Source organism: Pteronotus mesoamericanus, unplaced genomic scaffold (genome assembly GCF_021234165.1).
Source record: "Pteronotus mesoamericanus isolate MK-2021 breed Mesoamerican mustached bat unplaced genomic scaffold, CSHL_Meso_final contig_68, whole genome shotgun sequence".
NCBI classification, from domain to species: Eukaryota; Metazoa; Chordata; class Mammalia; order Chiroptera; family Mormoopidae; genus Pteronotus; species Pteronotus mesoamericanus.
The window spans coordinates 24761574-24780178 of record NW_026555234.1 but is presented as its reverse complement, the minus strand read 5'-3'; the positions used below and the strand labels follow the sequence as shown (position 1 = coordinate 24780178).

The window sequence follows — 18605 nt, the reverse complement described above, 5'->3', positions numbered from 1 at the left end:
CTATTAGGAAAGACAACAGAATTATGGTATGAATAAGGGACATCAAAATAGAAATCTAATCACAAACAGAGATAGAATTACCTCTTGGATAGATGCATTTTAAAACCTTCCATTGAATTAAATTCCAGCTAATGCTGGAAGACACCGCTCCCCACTGAATATATCTTCAAATTGCAACATGTCCGTTGGTTAGCAAATAAAACTATCCCAAGAATTCCAAATAGCGTATTAACCTCAAACTCAAACACACACACACACACACACACACACACACACACACACACGAGAAATGAACAAAAGTTAACTAGTAGTTTGGATAATTCTAGAGTAAATGCACGCCTGTTTGGATTCTAGGTAATGACTGGTATCAGAAATATTTCCCAGTACAATGGTATCCCTTGCCCTCTAAAACATCCTAGTTCAAAGTTAAAATCTTGCTGAAAGATACTCTGAACCAGTACTAAGTAAGGAATTCAAATAGTTCACAATAATAATAAAGCTGGATTTGAAAAGATATGTTTTTCTGTTTTATATGTCAAACTGCATAAGTGCTTTGTTTCAAATATATTGCCATGTTTGTTTAATGCTAGCAGTCTTCCATGAATGTTAAAGCATATTTTGTGTGTGTGTGTGTGTGTGTGTGTGTGTGTGTGTGAGAGAGAGAGAGAGAGAGAGAGAGAGAGAGGGAAAGAGAGAGAGAATGGCTGTGGATTAAGAGGGTCCTCAGGGGATTTGGCATCCCCAAGGATAATTGATTGGACCTTTTACATCCAATTCAGCAAGTCTTCAGGTTCATTCTGAAAGAGCCTTTGCAAACTGCTATGGCCAAGGGTTAAATGAGAAACAGGCTCACGCTTGGATGCCCGAGCCACATCACCAGAGGAGAAATCACACATCCAGACAGCTCACCTGCTGTGAAGGGGCTCTGGGAGACTGGTACACCAGCCTATACCAGAACTCACAGCGTAGGCTTCTCATACTGGCTGGTTTAAAGATGACTAAAATAACCTCTTGCCTGTTTCCCCATAAACAGAAGAATCCTACGTAAGGGCAAGATTCTTACAAGTTCAAATATCTTTTTTTAAAAATTTTTTTAGTTTAGCTCAAATTTCTCACAGTTGGATTTCTTGAGCACTTTATGCTAGATTCTACCTAGGAGTTTTACACAGATCCTTTCATTTACTCCTCACCACAGCCCTATGGTAAGAATCACTCAGTGGCAGCTGGAACAGAGTTAAGCGACTATGAGGGCTCAAATGCCAGCTCTGATGCTCATGAAAATCTGCTTAATCTGTCTGTGCCTAAGTTTCTTTATAAGGTAGACATCCTGATACGCCATACAGACATTATGAGATTGAAGTGAGTTAAATACATATAAAGAGCTTACCACACCACCTGGCACATAATAGGCATTCAATGAACATTAGCTATTTTCATCACCATTTTAAAGATGAGAATATTGAGGCTTAAAGTAGTTAAATGGCTCTCTCCCAGGCTCACAGCTAGGAAGCAAAAGAACCAAGAATTGGAACTAGGTCTCTCTGACTCCAGAAACTGTATTTATTCAGTGGGCTGGGCAGCCCAAATCAAGGACTATCCAATCCATTTAAAAGCTGTCATGTGCCGAATGAATGAAATTGGGTAATTCTGTGCCATTTATCCAGGTATTTTAAATTATTAGTCACATACAAGTTTCAACTAATGAACTCTGTTTATTATGTCTATACCTCTATCCCAAGAAGAATATTGTCATTAAAAAGATAGTATTATTTTATTTCTCACTACTGTTCAATCACCCTCCACACACACACACACACACACACGTGTTTACACATCCCCCTTTCTAAAGAGGGCTTTTGAAGCCTAATTCTGATGGTGGCTGGATTTTAACTTGAGGAGCTCTATCCTTATGAGAAGCAAATCATTAATATATTGAGGTACTCTTTTGAAGCAGCCTCTGGTCATTGAGCATGAGTACAAAATGCCTAAATTCTTAACTCTTTTATATTTGAAGCATAATTCTTTAGTTCTGTTAACTCTGAGTAAAACTCCCTGAGGACAAGGTGTACCAGCATCTGGCACACAGTAGGTGTTCAATAAATACTTGTTGAATGAATGAATGAATGAGTGAATGAATGGACACAAACTCTTCTATTTGTGCCTCTTTTGAAACCACACACACACACACACACACACACATATGGGATATGGTTGTGTTTTCTAACAAAACTTTATTTATAGAAACAAATGGCAGGCTTTATTTGGCCCACGGCCACAGGAGGCCAAGGCCTGGTATAAAGCATGTCTAATTGTAGTTACACATTCTATTACATCTCTAAGAGAAAGGTCATGTTAGCTGTATGTAGTTCCCTTTTTTAAGGCATTAAATAAATGATCTTTTATGTACCTAAGCCTTTAGGCTCAAATTCATTGCAGCACACCATATAATTTTTCAACTATGTTATATTAGCTATGAAGATAAGGAGAATAGAGTTTGTAAACCATAAAATTTTCTTGACTATGTTAAACTAACTCAGTGTACCATTTTTTATTGGCTTCCAATGAAATTCTAATTTTATGGAATCTTATTTTTGTCCATTTTGCATCTCTGATACAAAATCTGATGCAAAATCAGAGATTTTTTTTTTTTTTTAGTTTTTAAAAAAAATGTGGTAAAATATACATAACAAAATTAACCATTTTAATCATTTTATTTTTAATCCCCTCCCAAGCACATTTACATTGACCAGGGCCCATTTTAACTATTTTTAAGTGGACAGTCCAGTGGCATTAAGTACATTCACATCATGGTTCTCATCATCTTTAACAAGCTCAGTAAACGTTAATTTCCCATTGTCTCTTCCCCCAACTCCTGACAACCACCATTCTACTTTTTATCTCTCTGAATTTGACTATCCTAGGTACTTCATGTATGTGCAATTATACAGTATCTGTACTTTGGTGTCTTGCTCTTTTCACTTAGCATAATGTCTTCATGGCTCATCCATGTTGTAGCATATGTCAGAATTTCCTTCCTTTTTAAGGCTTGATAATATTCCATGGTGTATGTATACCACATTTTGTTTACCCACACATGCAACAATGGATACTTGGTTTGTTTCCACCTTTTGGTTGTTGTAAATAATAATGTTATGATCATTGGTGTACAAATATCTGTTTGAGTCTCAGTTTTCAGTTCTTTCAGGTATATGCCCTGTAGTGGAATTGGTAAATCATGTTAATTCTGTGTTTGTGTTTTTGAGGAACAGCCTCACTGTTTGCTGCAGCAGGTGCACCGTTTTACATTCCCACCAGCAATGTGCAAATGTTCAATTTTTCCATGTTCTTGCCAATACATATTTTGGGTGTCTTAAAAATAAGAGCCATGTTAATGGGTGTGAAGTGGTATCTCATTGTGGTTCTCACTTGTTTTTTATGTCAGTATTTGTAGTGAATGTACTAGACAGTTTAGATACTACATTAACTAACATCTGGTGCAAATTAGATTTATACACGCATGTATGTGTGTGTATGCATTTATTCCTCTCCTAGCTTCTATATTATGTGAGATGGCTTTTAAGAATGTGTAAACAATAAGATTAATAATATAAATAGCTAAATTTTTGGCATTGGGAATATAAAAGATTAAAAAAAAAAACTATAGCCAAAATTAGATGAGCTTGAAAGTGTGTTGTAATGTCTTATACAGATACTAAAACTGAGGTGACAAATTCAACCCTAAACTTCTAATGGCCAAGGAAGAGAGAGAAAGACCAGTAACATGATTCGTTTATTTCTAGTGATGAAAGTTCAGGAAAAAAAGATTTTTCTTGGCTCATAGATACAAGAAATAAGCTATAACTGTTTTAAATGAGATAGTTATGTTACCAATACCCAAAGATTTCAGACTAAAAGCAAACAATTTTTGGTGAAATCAATGGGGTTGGAATTGGGAATGACTCCCATAGCCTGACCATTATAAAACTTTGTGAGTGTGTAAAATGGTAGTTTCAATGCACAATTGGGAAAACCCCATATCTTGGCAGAGTGATAGTTCCATCTATTTCTTTGTACTTTAGTCTGTGTTTTAGTAGGACAACACTTTGGACCTTGAATTTCCTCATACATGTTTATGTGTGTATTTAGCATTTTCTCCCCAGGACAAAGATTATAAACACCTATGTCTTTTTACAAATAGTGTTCTTAAGAATATATCCTACCTTCCATTTGAAAGGAGGAAAAGATCTTCATATTCAAATCTGATATTAAAATTTGTGTTTCAAGTTGAAACTACAGGAACTTATGTATCATTTTCAAATGCACACTAAAAAAAACCTTCAGGATAACTGGATATGTTGTCAAACCAGCTTTCAAGCATGTGAACAGCAAAGAAAATGAAAAAGTAAGAACAGAAGCCATATCAAACAGATGTTTTTAAAGAACTAAGAAAATGTCAAAATTTATCTAAAATTGAGAGAGTTGGTATAATGTTTTACTCAGAAGTTTGGATAAAAGATAATAATGACATTTGCTGAGCATTTACAATGTTCTGAGCAGAGTTCCGAGTGTTTTGTATATTTTAAATCACTCCTCTAAACTTAATACCATCATCAACATTTCCATTTTACAGGTGAGGAAACTGGGGCAGGGAGCAGCTAAGTACCTTTGCTCCGGGTCATACAGCAATATGGGAAGTGGGAGAGCCGGAATCAATACACAACCCTGCAGCCTGGCTCCAGAGGCCCTGCCGCCCTTCCCCACTACGCTATGCTGCATCTTGATAGTATAGCCGATAAGCCAGAGGAGTGTTGGTTTGGCCCATTGGCAAATGAACATCTCAGATCTCTGTTGTATCATTATAACTTGGGGTTTTTTTTCTTTAGATGAATTTAATTATCCTTGAAATGTCCCTTAATACTCTTATATACAATTCCTAGTGGTATATATTTTAAAAATATGATGTTCCAGGTTCTAAATGATAAAACTTTAGCAGCCATTAATTTTTATGTTTTTACAAAGAGTTTTAAGACCATGGAGGAATGCTTATAAAATGAAATAAAATTTACTCGAATACTTTTATAGTTGAAATAATGTAATAGCTTCATTTTTCAAAAGGCCTATCAGAGCTTTTCATTACAGAAGCACAGTACACAGCTTCTACTGCTAATCTTATTGTCTAATTTAAAATCATTTCCATTAGGGAAAAAGGATTAAAAATAATCATTTCCACAGTCCCCTGAGCTGTATGAGTGAAGACGGCACAGTTAAGACCTGTACTGTCATATGCGATTCTAAATTAACTCAGTTTATCGGTCATGCCAACCCCATATCAAGTGCGCAGTAGCCACCTGTGGCTAATGACAGCTTTTCCATGATCACATCAAGTTCTATTGCACAGCACCGATTTAGAAGGACACGGAATCTGGAGCTAGGTGACTTGTAATCGAGTCCTGGTACTAGGTGATACTTGCTATCTGAAATGGGCAATTTAGTCAGCCTCTCTGAGCTTACTTCTCCATAGACAAATTGGGACTAATGATAATATCACTTACCATGTAAGGCAATTAAGATTAAATAAGATAATGCATGTGACACATCTCTGAAAACTATAGTGTGGTTTACCAGATAGCTGTTGCTTCACAGACCTCCCAGTTTGAGCTTCATCTCTTTGTGGACTGATTCTGAATCCATGAACGGTTTGTACCAAGAGTTTTGCTTGAATGGCACCATTAAAATCATAGTATGCTGTTCTTTACCACAGCTCCTAGGCCAAATCCTTGGCAATGTGGATGTTCCATTTCTATCTTGTAAAAAGCTTCCACACACAGCTCTGTATCTATCTTGTGTAACATCCCAGAATTTTTCTTAACAATGTAAATACTTTGCTTTATTTCCATTCCTAAATGAAAAAAGACTGTCTTAAGAAAGCAAAGAGGCTTTGTCTGCCAAAGAAATAAGTGGGGGTTAAATGCCTAACTAAAGAGAAATCTCTCTGAGTTGACAGTGCAGGAATTAAGTCAAAGATGTTGCCATTTGCTGCAAGATCATGAGGTTTTCACTGACAATTACAGCAGGTTCTCTGCCTCAAAGCTGATTAAGCGGAAGTACTTGCTCATTCATTTTCATTTTTTTTCCGAGTCACTTCTGGTTTTTCATGCAAAACCACTTGAGTAATTTAGACTATTTTAGAGCTGCTCCATTTCCAGAGCGGTCACCATCTTGTTTCTCATTTAACCACCTGATGGATAAGCATGTCTTGTATGTCTTCAAAAAAGGGGGTGCGGGTGGGGAGTCAAGTTCCGGCTCCACTTGATTCTACACTCACCATCTCTCTGCCTCCCTTAGGTTTCCACCAGCCGTGGATGCCTTTGACATTATGACTGCAGAAGATTCCACCGCAGCCATGAGCAGCGACTCGGCCCCTGCGTCCTCAGCCAAGGTGCCCGAGGGTGTGGCCGGTGCGCCCAACGAGGCCGCGCTGCTGGCACTGCTGGCGCGCACAGGCTACACCATGGTGCAGGAGAACGGGCAGCGCAAGTACGGAGGCCCGCCGCCCGGCTGGGAGGGCCCGCACCCGCAGCGTGGCTGCGAGGTCTTCGTGGGCAAGATCCCGCGCGACGTATACGAGGATGAGCTGGTGCCCGTGTTTGAGACCGTGGGCCGCATCTATGAGCTGCGCCTCATGATGGACTTCGATGGCAAGAACCGGGGCTATGCCTTCGTCATGTACTGCCACAAGAACGAGGCCAAGCGCGCCGTGCGCGAGCTCAACAACTACGAGATCCGCCCGGGCCGCCTGCTTGGCGTGTGCTGCAGCGTCGACAACTGCCGCCTCTTCATCGGAGGCATTCCCAAGATGAAGAAGCGTGAGGAGATCTTGGAGGAGATCGCCAAGGTCACCGAGGGCGTGCTCGATGTGATTGTCTACGCTAGTGCTGCCGACAAGATGAAGAACCGCGGCTTCGCCTTCGTGGAGTACGAGAGCCACCGCGCCGCAGCCATGGCGCGCCGCAAGCTCATGCCTGGCCGCATCCAGCTGTGGGGCCACCAGATCGCTGTGGATTGGGCTGAGCCGGAGATCGACGTGGATGAGGATGTGATGGAGACCGTGAAGATCCTTTATGTGCGGAACCTCATGATCGAGACCACAGAGGACACCATCAAGAAAATCTTTGGACAGTTCAACCCAGGCTGCGTGGAGCGTGTCAAGAAGATCCGCGACTATGCCTTCGTGCACTTTGCCAGCCGGGAGGATGCCGTGCACGCCATGAGCAAACTTAATGGCACGGACCTGGAGGGCTCGTGCCTCGAGGTGACGCTGGCCAAGCCGGTGGACAAGGAGCAATACTCCCGTTATCAGAAGGCGGCCAAGGGTGGCGGTGTGGTCGAGGGGGCAGCTGTGCAGCCGCCCGGCTACGTATACTCTTGCGACCCCTACACGCTGGCCTACTATAGCTACCCCTACAACGCGCTCATCGGGCCCAACAGGGACTACTTCGTGAAAGGTTAGTGGAGGCAGTTCTCCTGGGCAGGCCCCCAAGAGCCATGTCTGCTAGGCGGGCCTTGTCAGGGGTGTTGTGGCTGTAACTGAGTTGGTGGACCTGACCCCTAACCCACCCTCATTTGGGGGACAGCTCTGGGTTCTGTTCTTTGCTGGCACTTAAAGGCATTCACTTCTATAGCATTGAGAGAAGCGCAGATCCTGCCTGTGTATGGAGTAAGCGGTAAAATCATGGGAGCAGGCAAGCTCTTCTTGCATGCTGCCTTTTCAAGATCTACCCAGTTGGGACCTAAAACCTGCTTGTGAAATTATCTTTAGAATGTTGGGGAATAGAGGGCACAATGTTATTGGTTTGCTTTTTTGTTTGTTTTAAAATCATTGGCTAGGGTACAATAAAACTGAATATTACACGGGGAAACAAAATTCTAAGATTCTGGGTCCTGCTAACGGATTGACTAGCACTTTGAGTTTGTGAGTTTACTCAGTCTCTTCATCTTCCCTAGGGCTGTTTTCTCACGCATAAAATGAGGAAGGTAAACCAGCAGTTCCCTTCCAGTTCTAACTTTTTTACAACCTGTGACATGTTTCTTTATTGAAGTTGCAGTTGCAATGCTAGGAACTCATCCTGCAAGGTGATCTCTTGCATCAGGTAGCAGACACACTGAGGATGCAAACCTAGGTTGGAATAAAACGTTTGAAGTATCTTTATCAGCTCGTTGAATAGCAAAGGTGTAGCCCCCTGCACTTAGACTCCAGGAAGACCCCTAAATGCCAAGAACCTTGAGTTAAGGTCTGTCTCCTGGACTGTCACTGTTGTTTGCTCATCATTTTTTTTGTCTTGTTATTATAAGCAGGCAGCATAAGAGGCCGGGGTCGAGGTGCAGCTGGCAACAGAGCCCCAGGCCCCAGGGGCTCCTACCTCGGGGGATATTCTGCCGGCCGTGGTATATATAGCCGATATCATGAAGGGAAAGGAAAGCAGCAAGAAAAAGGATACGAACTTGTCCAGAATTTGGAAATCTCTACTGTCAATCCAGTTGCCATTAAACCTGGTGCAGGTCAGTATAAACCAGAGCAAGAATGCATCCATTCAGCCTAAACCCCAGCCCTCTCTTTGAAGTGACCCCAAGCCTACCTTGGGCTCTTGCACATGGTCCCTCCTCTCATAGGCAGCCACAGAATAGGCAAAGTGTGGCCTCCTGGCTGTTCTTAATCTGGAACTTCAAAGGATGGTCTAGTTCAAGTCAGACTTTCCAATAGTGTGTTTTACAAAATGTGTGTCACCAGTTGTTAGGCTTTTTCTCAATCTATGCTTGAGAGGGGGGTGTGGGAAATGGAAAAACATGAGGCTCTTCTGTGTCTTCTGTCAGCTAAGAACTGTCTTTTCCTTACTCAAGCCAATTTCTACTCCAGCCATCGGAAGCCAGAGGGTGCAGCTTACTGCCGTTCTGAGAGTTGTAGAAAAGTCCCCTTCTGGAGCAAATAGCACAACTTGTCCCTTGTTGTGAACTTAACACATCAGCAACACCTAGGAACAAGGGAACAAGGCAGTGTTGAAAATTTTTGCAGCTACTTATTGCCTGGATTCCAATTCCCAGCACTCATTTCCTCCTCTTTCTGGATCAGTAGATTGGGGTTGGGGGTGCTCGAGTGTTTCAAACCAAGAACCTTGAACTTCGCTTTCACCTCCAGGCTCCACAAATCAGTTTGCCGGTGTTGTTAGTGCCCATTGGTGAGACAGGTTGTCTTTCTGACCCTAACCTGCAAGGAACTTGTAACTCCACGGTGTGAGCGTAGCACAAAGTCCCTGTTAGCAGACACCACAGAAAATCCAGTTTTGGGTAATCAGAGTGATCCTCTTCCAGACCTCTTCTGGTTTCACTGAGGTAGATTGAAGGGCGCTTTGAGAGAATCCTCACCTCGAAGTTTGTGAGTTTCTTCTGGTTGAGGATTGTGTGCTCCTTCTAGCTAACTGTATGCTCCTTCTGGCTAACCGAGTCAAGGAATCTGCGCATTCGGGGCGTAGGTTTGCATAGGCCACATAAGATGTGAAAGAATTTTCCCAGCAGACATTCCTTTTGAATTATTCAGGGTTTTGATTTTTTAGGGAGGGGGATTTTTTTTTTTTGAGGGTTTTTGGTTTGGGGGGTTATTTTGTTTTTGTTTTGGGGTTGGTTTTTTTTTTTGTTTTTTTTATTGTGAAAAAATTCTGCAGGTAAGTGACTCAGATTGGATTTCCTTATAAATGCTATTGATGTTAGAAGCGCTGTAAAACTGATCCCATATCTCTGTAATTCCATATAACAGAGCCTGGAAACAAGAGTTGTTGCTTGTACTTGTTGGAAAAGGGGCTCCTGTTAGCAAGTTGAAGTAGCTTAAGATTTAACTAGGGAAAAGAACTCTTAAACCATCTTCAAGTGCATAGTCCTGTCCTGGGACCCAAGGTAGAAATTCCTGTTGGCTGATAACCAGAACAATCCAGAGTTACTTAGCACAACTGCAATGTAGTTAAAACTCATAACCTGCGATAGGTTCCTTCCCCTTTGCCTCTATTTCTCAGTGATATAGAAAATCAGAACTTTTTATTTTAGGAGAACCACCAGCACAGTGAAGTGTCTAGGCTCAAGACCATGTAGTTGGAAAGGCCGGTTAAAGACTTGGTTAATGTTTTAGGTAGATTTCACTGAATGGCCATGCCATAGTTTAGCCTACGGTCAAATTTGTCTCTTTACTTCATATGAAGACAGTTTTTACTAGAATAAATATACCTCCAGTTGGAAAAAAACCAGAAATGAAAGGATATTTTGTGTATGCATTTCATATCCTTGCTTTTCCTCTCAACACACACACGCGTGCCACCCCCACCCCCGTTCCTCCCCGCCCCCCCCCCCCGCCCCCACATACACTCACATCCACAGATGCCCCCAAGTCAGGGCTGGCATTTTTTCCTTTTTACCTTTATCATACACTGACATTGAGTAACTCCTGTCTGTTTGAATCTCTGACGGAAATGAGTCCTTTGGACTTAACTCACAGGAACACGTCTTCGAATTGGCAGGTCCCATTGAAAAACCAGTCACCTCTGCTCTGCTATTATAAGCGGACATTAGAAAAGTAGGGAATCTTTCATTTTTTATTATGTAGCTTTTCTTCAATCGGTAATGTTGAAATCTGAAACGCGGGTTTCAGGCCCGGGTCCCTTATCTAATTGGATAAGAATTACCCAAGGAACAGAGATTCTGAGACTCAGAAGATTCCAGTTCACAGAACGGAGCTGGGGCTTCAGCATCCCTATTTTGTACAAGCTCCTCAGTGATGCTAACACAGAGCCAGTCTTGCAAACCACTGCAGTAGGCTGCTGTCTACTTGCATTTCCCACTTGAGCACCAGTCTTGAGTGCTCTCAGAATGAAACCCTCAACAGCAGCTGCTTCTTGAAACGCCGTGAAAGTGACAAGGGCAGGAGGCCGGGGAGTGAGCGGGGTGAGGAGGGAGGCTTACTCTCGCAGCTTTGGGCCTCTGGCTCTGATCTCACTTCTCATTCTGAGCCTATTTTCTCAGTTAGAGGCCCTTTCTTGCTCTGTAGGACATCAAGAGTAAAATTCAAAAGACCTTCCTGTAGAAGCTGTAGGAAATGGTGCAGAAACATAACTCTAGACTTTCCTTCCACGATGATCTCTAGGGGCCTCCATCCATGCCCACGTGGTTCCTTTGAAAGACTAGCAGGGGAGCACATGCCACCCCCATCCCTTCCTCACCTCTACTGGGGAAGCATAAATTAGCAGGGAACAGCCCACGTCTCCCAAACTGGGTTTTTAAAAATATAGACCAAGTGATGGACCTGTTTTTCCCTTTTTCTTGTCTTGCAGTGGCCATCCCTGCCATAGGGGCCCAGTATTCCATGTTTCAGGCAGCTCCCGCTCCTAAAATGATCGACGATGGTAAAATCCACACAATGGAGCACATGATCAGCCCCATCCCGGTGCAGCCAGACCCAGCAAGCGCCGCGGCCGCAGCCGCCGCTGCCGCGGCCGCCGCAGCCGCCGTCATTCCTGCCGTGTCGACGCCGCCGCCTTTCCAGGTAGGCTTCCTGCCGCGGTCACTGCGGTTTGTGTGCGGGGCTCCCTTTTCCTGGGCCCATTTACTGTCCAGCAGGAGAGCTCATTGTGTGCCCTGCTTCCTGCTGGAACTATGGAATCAGGTGAAAAAAATTTTTCAATATAAATCATGACACAAAAATTTTAAATAATAATTGTACTACATTAATAACATCACTGAATCAGAGACGGGAAGCAGTATGCAAAAATGACATGCGTAATTTCTCAGTGTCACAGAATTGTACTTACTAATTTTTTTTTTAAATGACACTGGATAATTTTTAACTCGTGTTAAGGTGCTGACAACCAAAGTCCAGGGAGAGAGTTCCCATCTTCACATTCCAAATTGCAGTTCAGTGAAGACTTGTTTTGAAAAAAATCTCTCTCTCTCTGAATATACACATATGTATATATGTATACATATATAAGCATGTATGTACATGTACATGGAGAAAGAAAGAGCTGTAGCGATCTGTGACATTTTATAAAATCTGCCCTGAATCACCTCCTCTGACCACGTCCCGCTGTCCCCGGGTCGCTCCCAGTCCAGTCTCGCCCTTCCAGCCTCCTCCCCCACCTGCACTCATAGGGTTCTCTTACCTGTGGTGTCCTCCATCTCTTCTGTGGAATCTTGCCCATCCGCCTAGGTTTGGAAATCACCTCCCCTGCACTTCTCATTACCTACATTATTACTTGGCATATGACTGCCAATACATTCTACCTCTCCAATTAAAATGAAGCTCCTCCAGCCCTGAGCAGTATGACTCAGTTGGTTGGGCATCATTTCCCAAAGCGAAAGGTCGCTGGTTCGATTCCCAGTCAGGGTACATGCTTGGGTTGCCAGTTCAGTCCCCAGTTGGGGCACATGAGAGAGGCACCCAACTGATGTTTCTCTCCTGCATCAATGTTTCTCTCCCTCTTCTTCTCCCTCCTTTCCTCTCTCTCTAAAAAATAAAAATAAAAATATTTCTAAAAGTAAATAAAATAAAATGAAGCTCTTCCAGACCAGGAGCTATATCTTATATTTCTTTATATCTTCAGTACATAGCTATTCTTCATAAGACAGTGAATCTCAAATACCTCACCAGTCAACAAACACGAATACTCAGGCCTGGGTCCCTTATCTAATTGGATAAGAATTACCCAAGGAACAGAGATTCTGAGACTCAGAAGATTCCAGTTCACAGAGCTGAGCTGGGGCTTCAGCATCCCTATTTTGTACAAGCTCCTCAGTGATGCTAACACAGAGCCAGTCTTGCGAACCACTGCAGTAGGCTGCTGTCTACTTGCATTTCCCACTTGAGCACCAGTCTTGACTGCATTATTCAGAAAGGGTAAAGTTTATTTGTCTACCAATACATCATCAAGTAGCCTTTAACTCAGGACTTCCTACAGCCAAAGCAGGAATAGGTCATAATTGATTCGCAATGTAGAAGGACAGGTAAGTGTCCTTACTTCTTGTGGACTGTAAATATCTACAGTAACCTGCAGTTCCTTGGTGGAAGTCTGGTTATAATTTCTAATTCCTCTTTATTGAGAAATCTGTGAACTTTTTTCTTGTCATGGAGCTTGACCACGGAGTTGTGGTCAGGCCCAAATTGCAGGCCTCGTAATCGTGCCTGAATAGCAGCCTGCTGCTGTTTTTTGTCGGTCCGCACTGGCTTTCACCCTCAGGGTCTTTATGTGAAGTCTTTGCTTAAGAATTTGCTCGATGTACAATAATCAGTTGATTCCTTTGGAGAATTTTCCCTCCTTCAATATCGCCTGCAGAATGTCTGGTGCTACTTACGTTTTAACCTTGGAATGGCTTCTGTGAGTGGGTTTGGCCTTGGTACTGTCCCTCAGATCTACGTTCTCTGTGGCCTCTGAGGTCTCTGAGATCCCTGCATCAGAGGTCTGTGACCTGGCATTCCCTGCCACGTGCAGTCCTCACCCCCTCTGTATTCTCTGCCAAACTGCAGCAGAGGAGGACGCGTTTTAAGTACTATTGCTTGGTGAATAGAACACAGCTCTGAGTGGAAACAAGTCCCCAGCACAGCCTCCAGAACCTTCCTGTGGAACACCTTCAGTCAGCCTCTGTCTTCCAAGTGCTCAGGGATGTTCCTGTGTAGCCATTTTATATCCAAAATTTCATGTAGCCTTCATAAGGAATACAGGAAATGTTTGCTGGTGTAGATGGTCATTTTTCAAATTGATTGCCTCAGGGTTCTTAGTCTTTACAATAAATCTGTGGTGCAGGTAGAGCAAGGACAACTCTTTCGTCCTTGAGGGGATAGAAAACCGAGGTCCCCCCCCCCGCCCCGCCCATCTCACACGCCTGAGCGCAGGAGTCAGGCCAGGCTGTAGCACACGGAGGGTTCCTCTCCGGTGCCACCTTCACTGTGGTTACCTCCCTTTGTGCGTTTGCCATTAAATGTATGTCCACACATTTAGAAAGGATTGCTTTTGCCTTGCTGAGAACCACAGTCTTCCCAGTTCTGAAGTTCCTCTCCCTGGTTATAAAATGTGGGCAATGAGATATTCATCGTTACAGGTTGTAGGAATCAAGATGATGTTGGCTTTTAAAACTGCAGGCTCCAGAAGTCACGATGCCACCGCTTACAAGCTATCTTGCCTTGTGCAAGTCGTTTAGTACATCCGAACCTGTCCGTGGAATCACTGTACCAGCTTCCTTAGTGGTTGGCACGATTCAATAATGTCATACAAATAAGGCGCTTAACAATAGTTTCTGATAGACCATAAGCTTTCAGTTATTATTATCATTCGTATAATTATTATTTTGGTTACAGTTGAAAAAATGACTCTTAGATTATGCAGTTCCTTTGAACATAATTTTGTGACTCTGATCTGCAGATTTTTTGGAGAAATGAAAACTTGCTCCTTTATAAAAGATCCAGGAGGAAATAATTTTTAAAATCTAATTCTCTGTTTCTTATATCCTGAATTGTTTATTTGACAAGGCATTAAGACATAGACATAGACGCCACAGCAGCATTTGTACCAGATATGTTGTTAAATGTACGTCTTTACCAAAAATCCCCAAGTCCGTTGCGAATACTTGGGGAAATGCTGAACCACAGTGCTCCCTCTCTATCCCTCTCCACCCTGAAAACATCGTCTGTGACACTTTCGAGAGGAGGAAGTAGCAGGGACTTTTACAGTCAGCGTGGCCTCGACTGTGAGGCAGCTTCAGTGAGCTTGTTCTTCCCCTTCCTCCTCCTGTGAAAACTCCTCCTTATCCTTTGAAACCCAGCCCCAGATGCCTCTGCTTCTGAGAGGCCGTCTCTGTCTCTTCCCAGGTTACTACTTGGTTTCTTCCGTCAGTGTCTGCAACAGTCTGTGTGTACAGTGGTGTTATAGCCGGGGTTGGAGATGATTGAAATCACTACATTTGTGGACGATTGTGGGTGGTCACAATATTTTTAAGAGCAGCCTCAGAAGCTGCCCCTTTGGAAACCTATCAATTCTGTTCCGTACAGTTGTCAAGTCTGTTCTCCTCTTTGTTTTTGAAATACCACGTTCCTTCAGTTATGTATGAATTGAGGCAGTTGGTATGAATATTAGGTCCCTGTGTTAGGAAAATGCTTAATTACAGTGAGACCAACGAAGTAAAGGATAGATTCTTTACCCCCTCCTCTAGCTCCCTCTGGGGCACATGCTGATTGAGTGAATGGTTAGTGAAACATTCAACTCTCCTTTAGCATTTTAATTCTCTGACTTTCACCTGTTGAATGAGCCTTGAGGACACAACTCATAATGGCTCTTTTCTAATGCCCTTTAAACAAATCATTGTTACTTGTTTACCCTTCTGTGTCCACACCCTGAGAGTGGAGACCTTTGTTTTTACCTCTGGGAGTTGAACAGATGAATGGAGTTGTTAAAGGAAGGGAGGACTAAACGGGGAAGGCACTGTGATGAGTAAGGATTGTTTTTTCTCCTCCTCCTCAGGGCCGCCCAATAACTCCGGTCTACACCGTGGCCCCAAATGTGCAAAGAATTCCCACTGCCGGGATCTATGGGGCCAGTTACGTCCCATTTGCTGCTCCGGCCACAGCCACGATTGCCACACTACAGAAGAACGCGGCCGCGGCCGCCGCCGTCTACGGAGGATACGCAGGCTACATACCTCAGGCCTTCCCTGCTGCTGCTATCCAGGTCCCCATTCACGACGTCTACCAGACGTACTGATGGTGGGGACGTGAGCGGAGACAGACCAGGAGACTACCACTGAAGGAACATTTACTATTTATGAAGAAAGAACATGGTGGCTTAGCACACATACAAAACCTGAAAGTGAAGAATGTAATCAAATATCATACTGAAATATTTTATATACATGAAGTTTTCACTAGTTTTTTAAGACTATTTTCAAGGTAGCAGGCCTGTGTTCATACATTTCCAAGAGACTTGCGTTGGGTTCGTGCCTTAATACCATCTCTTAGACGTTTATATGCTGTAGTACGTTTGTATAGAGGTTTTTGTTTTTGTATTTTTTAAGGATATATTTTCAGTATGAAGGTTATTTTCTTAACTTCTGCACTCCAGAGATTTCTATTTTGTAGTACCTTCAATAATATATCAACTATATATTAAAAAGCACACTTGAGCAGCTAGGGAACTATTTTGAAAAATATAGTCAATATTTAAAGATACAAACAATAGTGCTTTAAAATACTACAGAAAATGTTATTTTAAAAATTATACTGGAAAGTGCAATTTTAAAATGAGTAAAACCTCTATTTTTGCTGGCATTAAGGATTGACGGTGTTACCATGTGCTATCCATGATGGTCCTTTTTTTTTTTTTTTTTTTAAGAAATTAAACACTCAGTCTCGCCTTAAGCCAACAGTGAAAAGACTTGTCACACTTCTGAGTCCAGACACTGGAAAGCTCTCACCTGCCACCATTGCCTTGGGCCCTGCTCATTCTCTATGTGACTTTGCTCTTAAACTGGTCCCTCCACACTCCCCTCCTCACCCCTTCCTTCTGTCCCCAACACCACCACCTCCCTGTGTGGCAAGTCTAGAGCAAATGAATTCCTCTGGTACAGAAAGCATTATGGCTTTTGTACTTCTTCCTGGGGTTTTGTTGGGCTTTTTTGTTTGGGTTGGGGGTGTATTTTCAGTAGAACTGATGTGTAAGCACAAGACTTCAATAGTTTTCATAAGACAGCTTTGCATTGCTATTTAATTGTCCAATATAAAACTTCAGTTCCATTTCTGCTTTTATTTTATTCGTTTTTGAAGTAGGAGTTTGTAGAGACGATGAATGTGATTGTAGCAAGGCCCCCAGAGACTCTTGTTGCAGAAAGTTAATGCTTCTAGTTTCCTTATCATGTTTCTTGCAAAATGTGGGTGTTGGAAATGTTATGTTTATTGAACAAGGCTTTCCTCCCTTGCCCATTGCTGTGCATGGGACAGGCAGGTGAGCTGAACAGGGGCCAGGCACACCCAGGAGGAGGAGGGAGAGGAGGAGGAGGGGTGGAGGGGGGTGAGGAGGAGGAGGAGGAGGAGAGACCTGCAGGGGTTAAGAGTTTGTAAATATCTCCTAATGCTCTTAGTTGGTTTTGTTTTTTTTTTTATGTTTCAGAAGCTCATGGTATATAGTTTAATGCAAAATGAAACCATTTTATTTCAACATTATTAAAAGTTTTGTTTTATTAGGAAGTATATATATTATTGCAGTGTTTTGTGCCTGTTTAAAGGCTTTTGCTTAGGACAGTGAATGTAAAATACAGTAAAATACTAAGATTGTCATCTATTTTATGAAATACATCAACTTGGAATTTTTTTAAAGGCTCTATCAAGGAAGTGAGGTGTGCAATATATAGCAAGTAACACAGTTATGTTTTTATGTCATATTGTTGATCCATAAAATCCACTCACTGCATTTTTGCTGATGGCTGAATTCTTATTTGTGAATTAATACTAGAATCATGCCTCTAGCAAATATTTTAGTTTTGTTTTTTTAAATTCTAAATTAAAAGATTCCCAAATGCCTCCCCCCCCACCCCAGCTTACGGTGGGATGAGTTTTTTATGTATAAACAATATTTATTTATTGTGTAAAATTTTTGAGTGCCTTCAAAGGCCTTTAAACATTCCTAACATTTCTTTCCATCATTCTTAAATAACATAAAGTAATTGTGCAATGTTCCTGATGAGGTAACCAGCAAGCTGCATCCAAACTCCAATCTGTTGGAATGAATAATCCAACGAAACGCAATTTGGACCAGATCCTCATCCCTTGATTTTGTGTGAAAGAAATGGTCTCCTTCCAGTGTAGGATTGTCACAGGGTTTCCCTGGATGAGACTCTGACCCAGCGGTCTTACTGTATTTTACATGTGCCTGTAAATTATTTGGGGGGAAAGTTAAAAGAAGAAGAAGAAAAATAACATGGCAAATACCAAACTACCTTAAAAACAAATGTTGGTGACAGCCAGTTAGGTGTCAGCGAGCCTCTTACTTGTTTCTATTTCAAACCCATTTCACATACACTACTGAGGTAAGTTTATAACTTGAAATGTGAACTTTTTTTTTTTCCTTAGGGTTAAGAACAAACTATATAAATGTTTAAAAAAAAAAAACACTTCAGAGTTCTGTTTTCAAACATGCTAGTAGTTGTCTTGTCCTTAGGTGGTTTGTATTTGAGAAGCTTTTAAACCTATTTAGCTCCTGCTCTATTTACAACACATTCTTAGGATGTATGTAGTAAATAAAGCCGTCTTTAAAGCAGTTTCAAGACCGTATTTTAAATTGTGTTTTCTTTATACTGATTTTCTTTTTCTAACAAAATTAGAAAAACCCTTAACAGCATAGAAGAAACGAACTAATTCAGTGTTTTCAGCTGGAGATACCAGCAAGTTGCTCTCACGGTTTTTGGTTTGGAATTGCTACTGAAGAGGGGGTACACAGTAAAAAATGTGAATTACCACTACATCAAACTCTTGAGCTCAGGTGGTTGGAAGTTCGACACTCAAATGCTGCTCGGCATCTGGATTGGAATAG

General features: G+C 42.1%; 1 protein-coding gene across 5 annotated transcripts in view; it reads left to right on the top strand.

Annotated features, from left to right (window-relative positions):
- RBM47 (RNA binding motif protein 47) overlaps positions 1-18325 on the top strand; it is a 145765-nt gene extending 127440 nt beyond the window's left edge. For 3 of the 5 annotated variants that reach the window (XM_054582080.1, XM_054582081.1, XM_054582082.1), the window contains 4 exons: positions 6346-7505; positions 8353-8559; positions 11370-11581; positions 15546-18325. In XM_054582080.1, coding sequence (XP_054438055.1) covers positions 6377-7505; positions 8353-8559; positions 11370-11581; positions 15546-15785 — 1788 coding nt within the window. In that variant the 5' untranslated portion in view covers positions 6346-6376 and the 3' untranslated portion in view covers positions 15786-18325. The remainder of the gene's footprint in view (positions 1-6345; positions 7506-8352; positions 8560-11369; positions 11582-15545) is intronic. The other 2 variants (XM_054582083.1, XM_054582084.1) reach the window with 2 other exon arrangements.
- Positions 18326-18605: the final 280 nt, after the last annotated feature.